This window comes from Tachypleus tridentatus, chromosome 10 (genome assembly GCF_004210375.1).
Source record: "Tachypleus tridentatus isolate NWPU-2018 chromosome 10, ASM421037v1, whole genome shotgun sequence".
Taxonomy (NCBI): Eukaryota; Metazoa; Arthropoda; class Merostomata; order Xiphosura; family Limulidae; genus Tachypleus; species Tachypleus tridentatus.
Genome location: NC_134834.1, coordinates 154,010,149 through 154,020,342, shown reverse-complemented (window position 1 = coordinate 154,020,342; position 10,194 = coordinate 154,010,149). Strand labels below are relative to the sequence as shown.

The following is a 10,194-nucleotide window of genomic DNA, read 5'->3' as shown; positions in this document are numbered from 1 at the left end:
ATCTCAGATTATGAGTTGAATCCCCTAACTGCCTGGCCATGCCAGGCCCATCTTGGAGTTTAACTGTTAGCTGGTTATTTAATCATAAATTTCAAGTATGCGTAAAAATGTTATGATGAAGACCTTGTAATTTAGTTGTTTTCTGTTAAAATGCTAGGACTGAGGACTTGTAGTTTGTTACCTGACTGTTTAATCAGGAACTTCTTGTGTAGAAATGCTAAGGCTTAGACCTCATAATTTAACTGTTGGCTGATCATTTGATCACAAACTTCTAGCATGTATGAAAATGCTAAGATTTATTTTTTCTAAGACTGAAAATGAATTGCCATTAGCAGTAGTGGTTACCAGCACTTCAATGAAATTTCAGAACAGAACTGATGATAAGAGTTAAATGACTCTAAATTTTTAATTTTTCCAAGGACAGCCTTGAAGAACCTAATTATCTCTTGTTGTGACTATCCAAACATTTCTAGATGTGTCCACATTAATGACTGTTTTAACCCATTCAACAGTGTTATGAGATGATTACTTAACAGTAACTCACTTTGTAATTGGTACGCACTTTATTTATTTGATGAATCCATGAAAAATGTTATGATCATAAATTACCATACAGATAAATACCAAAACCACATGCATTTGTAATATTTTTCTATTTCTTTAAATGTTCTTTAATTAATATGGACTATTTTAGTCAGTTTCTTCCTCTTCATTTAGCTCCCATCAATTTACAATTCTTCTCCAAATCTAAGAATTATCTTCAATAAACTATATAAAGTTTTTAAACAACTTAAAAAGCTAGAGAGAAAACTATATAAAAACCTGTTAATCTAAATTAAAATCAGGAATATTTATAAGTGATACCAACAATCCTCTATGAAAATAAATTAGAAAGATATCTTTGCACAAAGAGTGTATTTTATTTATTTAAAAAAATATATTTGTCCTTGGTTTCACCTTATAACATAAAATTCTCCTTGTAAATTAAATTTTAAGGTTTTTACCATTATCCAATATGTAAATATATCAAACATCACAATATAAACAAAAGTATCACCACATAACAAATGTGTCTGCATATGAAAACAAAAACGTATTAAATTGCTAACCATGAAACTGAGAAAACCATACAAAGAGATGAAATAAAAACAAATAAAATTACCAGTACAAACATTAAACTGAAATAAAAATGTGTTAAAAATAATAAATTACTTAATATATAACTTTGCCACAGTACATGTTAAGTCTCTTTAATGGTTATATTAAGAAAATATATTTCTTTATTCTTTTTAAATGGTTTCACATAATTTTGTTTCTTAATTAGTCTAACAGGAGTCTACAAGTGTGGAATTTTAGCATACAATATGTTTTCTATCTTTTTATATTAATATACAAATACTCAAATTTTAGTATTTGTAGTTTTACATAACACATTTGATCAAGGTCATCAAGTTTATTTTGCTCTAGTTACTTATTGTCCTCTACCATTTGCCTATGTTACCTTTTTTTTTTTGGTAAAGACATTTGTAGTAACATAAAGTTACAGTTATATTTTCTATTAGCAGTCAGGTGACCTCCTACAATAACAACCTTTATCATGTTTCATTGGGAATGACCAGTAACAGAGATAAATAACAACTGGGTAAGTCTGACTTTTACAAACAGGTAAATGTAAATTTATTCTGTCTTGAACAAGAGACTGACAGAGCTAGACTTGTTTATGATTCAATATTTTCAAACCTAATTTTTTGGTGCAGGTGACTGTACATTTTGAAAAGTAATGTATATATATATATATTTAGTGAAATTAAATAATTCCATTCAAATGAAGCTAAATGAACAAACAAAATATGGAGGAAAGGCTGTGTTAAAAACAGTACATCCCAACCTCTCATTAATTATATTATAATAATAAATTATCAAGCCATAAATAAAACACATTGACATGAACCAAAATATGCTGCATATTTTTTGAAAAGGATCCTAGGGTATATGCAACAACGTAGGATTATAAAATGTATCCTAGGTTTTGAAAGTGACTGAGGAAGTAGGATCCACATTGCAGTGTGGATACACCTCCTACCAGTCTTAACCTCCAATTCACTACTCTCACATAAGAGAATTAGAAATTAGGAAAGTGAGATGTTGGTGCTCAAGTCCACAACATCCCACATCTACATCACCCTTCACTGCCTGCAGACAGTTGTGGGAAGGTGACTGCTCTCCCAAGTTAAAATAAGAAAAAGATAAACATAAAACAATGAAAAATAAAAAATGAAAATAAGGTACTACCATTTGGGGGTAAGTAAGATAAAACTTACCTCCTGAAGTTGGTATTTCTGTCCCCAATATGGTAGAGGCACTAATTAACACAACATCTGTGAAGTGATGGTTTACCGTGACTGTTGTGCTTTTATATAAGACTTGTATTTTCTTACACGAGACTAGCAAATTGGAGATTAAGACTGAAAGATGGTGTATCCCCACCATAATGTGGTTCCTACTTCCACAGACATCACCAAAACCTAGGACACGTCTTATAATCCCACATTGTAGCTTGTACCCTAGGATCCTTTTTCAAAAATATGCAGAATATTTTGTTTCATGTTAGTGTTTTGTTTATAGCTTAAAAATTTATGGCTATAATATATATTCAGTGTGCCTACTACCCTATACCTGTGATATTTCAGACATGTTGGCTAGAGTTCATAATGGTGAGGCTTAGGCTATTACCATGGGCCTTGAAAGCATTGCAAAGCCAATCAGACCCTTAACTTTAGGTACATCAAAAGAAGACCTTGACTATTTCTTAAAGCATTTAAAGCAAATACCTTACTGAAATGGTTGGTCTCCAAAACAGACTGTCTAATACCTGATCATAAATTTGGATAGCCCAACTCTGTTTGTTAAATTTAATCAACTGTCTTGGATGTATACTTGCTACATGTCATGAGTCACACATAGCAAATAAGTATAGATAAACAGGTTGTTCACTGAACATACTCACGTTTGATGCAGTCAGTCCTGCTCCTTAAAGGTGTGATGTATGATCCTCTCCCTATGGCAGACATCCCATAATGTTTGCAAGAATATGTGAATTCATTAAGATCTGGGTTAGTTGTAATGCTTGAACAATATCAACACTAAGAAAGTTGTTAGAGGACAAAAAAAGTTCTGTGATAAAACAATGAATGAAATTATGTATCAGTGTGGAGACTGGCTATGGCTTTAGTGTGTAAATTGTATAAAAGAAGCTCATTCTAAATGCATAGGACTTCGTTTTGAATTGGAGATTGAGTATGGCTTTAATGTGTGAAGTGCAATCAAAGTGACTTAGTTCTGAAAGTACAGGCCCTTTTTATTTTGTGCTCTGATGAATTGATCTATTAATGTCCAAGTTACAGTGGTTAAATACATTAACAAAAGTGCATTATATAAATTGACTAGCTATATCTATACAATACTGATGAATTTCTAGTGCACTGGATTCAATAAGGAATGAGACCCAGAGGTTTAGGAGGAAAGAGCTAAATGTATTATATAGCTGTTCACAATACACCAAATGAGGAAGTACTGGATTTAGAGGCAAATGACTGCTCTGGTTGTCATCCAAACCACCAACAATAGCCTAGCAATTTATTTTACTGGGATTAAACCTGATCATATGCAGCTAGGATGTCATGTGCTTTAAAGATCACGTACTGAAAGGAAGTAACATTTGCTGCTTTGTGTTACTGCATGACAAAATATTGTATTCAATTTTTTTACAATTATCACTCAGTTACCTTAAGTCAAGATGGCTGGAGTGAATAGACATAATACCTAGTACATCATGCAACAGTTTGCACACTCAAGGTAGTTGCTAGAGGTTCAAAACCTTGTTGAAAGAACACTGTAATGTAAGCCTTGCTTTTTGAACTACTGAGCAGAAATTCATTGAGAGATAATCCCATGGATAACAAATGACAGCTTTCTAATAATCATAAGTTTGAATTGTTTATTGATTGCGATTTGCATCATTACGTTTTTTTTGCTCTAACTACTTAACCGTTCAGTATCATTCACCTAAAATAACATCTTTTGTCTCACTATTTATATTATATATTTAAAATAAGTTAAAAAGTGTTAAGAGATGATTTTATCTTTCCTGGCCAACAATGACTGCAAATGAACTGATTTTTAAAATATTTAGAATGAGTTTAAGCAAAACAGAAAAAAAACAGATGATGACATTTTTTCCTTCAGATTCAGTCCCAAATTTTTGTGGTTGCAATCATACTATAGCTTTTCTGGTCATATAACAAACATCTGATGCATATGTTTACATATGCACATGCACACACACACGAGTGTGACTCATAGATACTCATTAACAATCTGGATACTCACTAACAAACTGTGGGATTAAAAGTAATTTTATTTCAAATATACACAGGTGAATATGGTTATATTAAATGAACAACTTGAGAAAGTGAACTGTAAAAAAAAAGATTATGAAAAATATATTTTCATTTTACTTCCTTTGGTCACTTTTTCCCAAAATGCACTAATTTTTTTTCCACTCAACTAAGACAGTTTTGTCAGCTATGGATCCATACTTAAAATTGCAACTCTTTTTTTTAATTCTTCAAAATAAACTTTCAGTTTATGAATTTGCAAACTGATTTTTCTTACCTTTAACAATAGTAATAAATTTTCTATTTGCTTTATGTTACTATTTTTTGGTAATTGTTGACAACAAAGCATGTTCAAGCCATCATAACTAGCTGAGAAATAGTTCAGCATTTCATTTAGTAATATAAGTGTGCACTTTAATCAATAAGAAAATAAAAATTAATCACATAATAAAAACAGTATCATCAATAAGTTTTATAATAAAAATAACACATTCACAATAAATATAGTATTTTCAGTTTCAAATCAGATGTTTGCAGACAGTTTGAAAATAGCAATATTTCTCACTGTTTAAATTTATAGAACATGCAAGTTTCTCACTGTAAAAAAAAAAAAGTAAAAAAAAACTCCCAGAAGAAAACAATAAAAAAACACTGAATGTAAAGTATATTCTACACTTTCACCTAAAAGAAGTCAAACTATCATAACACAAAAACTTCTTCTATGAAATGAGTTCTCAAAGTTATAGCTTGCATAAAATTACATCAGAAAAACAACACAACTCACATACTTGTATTGAGCAAATGCTGCTATCATTTATTACCATAGAACATCAATAACTACTCTATCAAAGATAATAAATTATATACATTTAAAATGCCCAAATAACCCAGTTATTATATTTAACCACTATTCAACTGCTTCATTAATACCTGAATTCACTATTATAAAGTTTCTTGTTACATGGTTTGATTCACACAATTCAATCAGAACTGTAGTCACAGCAGGGTTTATGTAGATTTTTTTAGATATTTATTTACAAAATGGAGGACATGTTGAGGGTTAAAAATATATAAAAATTAAAAATGGCACTATCAAACTCATATATGAAATGTAAATACTGAGCTCATTACAACCCCTGTTTAATTTATTACAAAACAGTTTCTAAACATAGCTGTACCTTCTATTACAATTCACAGCAACATCTTGAAATTTTGGTTCCAAACATTTGAAATAGAATGCATTCAAGAGTTAATGAAACAACTGGATAGCAGCAGAGTATAAAAATTAGATTATACAGGTTATAAAAACACTAGCTTCCAAATTTTATTGTTATTATTACCTTTTAATACAGAGTTTTCCAAAAAAAATTTTTTTTGAATACATTGAGTTTATAACAATATGAAAAGCAAATTTAAATAAAGAGATTTTAAACTTTTCTATTGCATTAAATTGCCCTATATCATTTAAGTTTCAAATGTTATGTAAGAAACTTTTAATGTATCCATTTACATGCAAGTTTATCATACAAGTCCGTAATTTTCTCTTCATAGCTGACACCCATCATTCAACTTTATATTTTATAAAGGACAGATATCTGAAATACTAAAATGATTTTATGTATACACAAGTTTTGATTTAATGTTTTAAGTGTTTGTCATAAGCCTTTCTGCTAAGTATTTGTGTATGTTAAGGATGGCTTTACATCAACTTAAACCTATTTTTCATAGTCACATTAGTTTTGAAGAGCTCAAAACAACTGTAAAAAAGAAACTCTACAAAAAAAAAAGTCAATTATGTTTCTTGAATAACATAATGAACATAATTTGAACTGAAACAACTATAATCAAATTGTTGTCTAACACTATTAACAACAGATATCATCTATACAGACCCATCATTTTTAAGTCAGTGCAAAAGGTGATTCTAAAGACTTAATTTTGCAACTTGAGAAAATACAGATATTCTTATAATAAGCAATTTTTACCATTTACACAATTAAAACTTTATTGAAGCAATACTTTATACATTTACCCCTTTTCACATTGCTTCACTATTACTTACATATTTGTATTACTATACTTTTTTTTTTATCATTATAATTTATCTTGTCATATACTAACATAGACTTTTGATTTGCTGGTCCTTTGTCTCTATAATACTTGTTTTTTCACACTTCATTATTTCCTATGTGCCTTTAATATAATACCACAAGGTGGAGCTAAAATAAGTTTTTTCCTATAATATTGTATGTTGGTTAGTTTTAAAATTTTCAGCTATAGCTGAGGTTATTTTATTATTTCTTATGTATTCCATATGTTCTTGCAATCTGTATTTTAAATTTCTTTTAGTTTCATCAATATAAATATCACCAAGACAATTATATAAAGTATTTAAAAAATAATGAAATTTTTATTCTATCTTCAAACCAAGAAATAAGATAAAAGACATAAGGAATACTGAAGATAAAACAGAATTAACAGATAAAATGGGTACTCAGAAGATATAATATGAAAGTGGTAGTACTTATATCAATTAAACTAAAAGAAATTTAAAGTAAAGATTGCAAGAACATTAAAGTTTCCATAACTGACAAAATAAAAACCTCAGCTATCATGGCCAGGTGACTAGGGTGCTAAACTCATAATTTACGGGTTGTGGGTTCGAATCCCCATAATACCAAACATGTTCGCCATTTCAGCCATGGGGGCATTATAATGTTCAGCCAATCCCACTATTCATTGGTAAAAGAGTAGCCCAAGAGTTGGCAGTGGGTGGTAGTGACTAACTATCTTCCCTCTAAATTACTGCTAAATTAGGGGCGGCTACTGCAGATAGCCCTCGTATAGTTTTGCTCAAAATCCCAAAAACAAACAAACCACAGCGAGAGATAAATATGTCATAATTATCCAACATGCAATGCTATGGGGAAAAAAACTTTAATTTTAGCTCAGCCTGATAGTATTACAGCACTGAATAGTAAAGAAACATGAGGAATAATGAAATATAAAATACAAAAAAAGTATTTGAGACAAAGGACCAGCAAGTCAAAAGTCAGTATGCTGACATATAGCAAGATTATATACATAATGATCAAAAAGAAGAGAAAAAGTAGACCAAAGAAATATGTAAATAACAGTGAAACAATGTGAAAAGCATGGCTTGTGTCTTGTAAATAACTCCTGAAGATGACATAGATCACATTTACGGTGTTGTTTTAAAGTGGAAACTGTATTGCTTCAATAAAGTTTTAATTGTGTAAATAGTAGAGATTGTTTTTAATTATTACACGTGTGCCAGTAACACAAACATATATTCTTTATGCAAGATATAAATTTTACTATTCATAAAATGCTGTAATGGTTGATTTAAACACCAACAGTATTTTTATTTGTAAGTTAACCATTAAATTTGTTTCTAGTGGCAAGAGAAATTTTAGTTTTACTTCAAGACTTGTGTCTCTCAGTGAACTATGATCAGCTTTTGCAATGATTTATTTATAAATATCCATGCAAGATCACTGTATATCAAAATAATTAAAAAACAATAACATAATTTCATATTACAAACACAATTATCTAATGGATACTCTGAAAACATCATCTTAGCCAAATTAATTATTATGTAATTTCATATATCTTACTGAAACTTCAATGCAACAAAATTGTATGAATGTCACGAGGTTTATTGCTACAACTTTCTTGGATATGTAACAAAAGAAAAACAAAGAAATCAAACATACTCCACATTTACCATTAACTTTTAAATGTTTATTACAGCTTCAATAACATTCTATGAAGATATAATGATTCTGCATTTAACAGTTAACACAATTATGACTTAAACCTTTAAGAAATAAGTACTGCAGTGGTTTATTGAATCTTTCTTTAACAATCAAGATAAGTAATCGTTCACTGAATTTGTTTGACAAACCATAAATTTTATTGAACCTATTTAACACAAACAAACTATGATGGTATACTGAAACTCATGTTCATAAACAAGTGGTTTAATGAATATGTAACTGGAATTCATGAACTGTGAAGTACAAATAATGAATTATAATAAATCAATATACAAGCATAAATAATTTTTTTCAATGTAAGTGCAAAAATGTTGTCAAAGTTGAAAGTGCTTTATACTGAGCAACAATATACAGAAACTCTGAATGCTGAAACTTTGTAGAATGGATAGCAATTCCCTGTTGTGGAGACACAAGTGTAGAGGACAAGGTTTTGAAAGTCTTCTACCTTCCAAAACGTCGTCCTCTACACTTGTATCTCCACAACTGGCAGTTGCTGTCCATTCTACAAAGTTCCATCATGAATACTCTGCCTAAATAATCTATAAAAGAAAAACTCTGAATGCCTTCTAATGTTTGCAATAAAAATAGTTCTAACATATTAAAAGGTCTAAATGATTATGTTTAATAAAGAGATGCATTAGAAGTGACACACTAAACATATTTTTGATATCTGATTAAGTTAACACTGTTTGTAAATATTATTTCAGAGACTTGATTAAAAATGTGCAAGTCTCTGATACTTTATGTACACAAGCTATACTATGTTACCAAAATAGTTCTCCAGGAAAAGCAAAGCAATATGATATGTTAAATATCTGGATATTAAAAGAAAAAAAGATGTCTTGATTTCAGTACCACATACTATACCTAACTACTGAGATGGACTTCAGTAAAACATAAAAGAAAGTTTATAAAAAAACTTATAACAATGAATACATACATCAGCTTTCATTAAATCAGATCTTTTTTCACACATATTTTAACTCTTACTTAATGTTGTACAGACAAATATTTTCTAATCTACCAATCACATTTAACATCACAGAGGTAGGAGTAGAAAAATGACCACAAAACTAACTGCTATACAACTGCTGAGATAATAGCTGTAGCAGTCTGAATGGTAAAAATTAAAACAGGAAAATGCTGTTCTATTAGGCTAAATGAGACAAGTTGGTCTTTGTTGTTAATTAATTCTGCCAGCTCATCCTCTAGTCCAGGAAACAGTGCATCATGGTGAATCTCTGCTTCACTTGGCGATAATACCAAGTGCCTAAATAAATAAAAAATAATAAAGCAAAGTTTATAGATTCTTGATTACGTCTCATGTAAGTTGAGTACTAAATCATTTAATGATGAAGCAAAACACAAACATCATAAAAGGAAGCATTTATGTTTTGGAATCATTACAGTTCCATCATAATTAATCTAGAAGTATGAAACTAACAACCAATACTCATAACTACAACAGCAAATATATGCACAAGAAATAAAAAATTGAATATACAAACAACAACATTTCCTTCATCTGGTTGGGTAATGATAATATTTTTATTTCAAAGAGTTCTTTGACAGCTGTCAGTTTTTCAGAGTTGTTAATCTCAACAAAACTATGTTAAAAAAAACTTGACATTCTTAAAAACTACAATAGATTCAAACTCATAAACAAAGAACCCTTAACCCATACTTTACAACGTGAAGGGAAATCTCAGAGATTTCTTAGAAACCGAAGCTAAAAAGAGATATTTATGATTGTGTCAACAACAATTTATATTCCACGTGGAATATTATATAGTCTGCTAAAAGTTCACAAACCAAAAACTCCCTTCCAACCCATACTTTTTGCCTTAGGTACTCACAGTTATAACCTAACTAAATCCCTTGGCCTCACCTTTTAAGAATGAATTTACAAAATCTGACTACTTACAGTTTCTCCAAAAAATCAGTACAGTACCCACTCTTAAAATCATATGACTAGCTTCAGTATTATATCTTTT

General features: G+C 29.8%; 1 protein-coding gene across 9 annotated transcripts in view; it reads right to left on the bottom strand.

Annotated features, from left to right (window-relative positions):
• Positions 1–4,397: 4,397 nt before the first annotated feature.
• Positions 4,398–10,194, bottom strand: part of LOC143230673 (putative N-acetylated-alpha-linked acidic dipeptidase) — an 87,198-nt gene continuing 81,401 nt past the window's right edge. For 8 of the 9 annotated variants that reach the window (XM_076464617.1, XM_076464610.1, XM_076464611.1 and 5 more), the window contains one exon: positions 4,398–9,470. In XM_076464617.1, coding sequence (XP_076320732.1) covers positions 9,281–9,470 — 190 coding nt within the window. In that variant the 3' untranslated portion in view covers positions 4,398–9,280. The remainder of the gene's footprint in view (positions 9,471–10,194) is intronic. The other variant, XR_013016590.1, reaches the window with a different exon arrangement.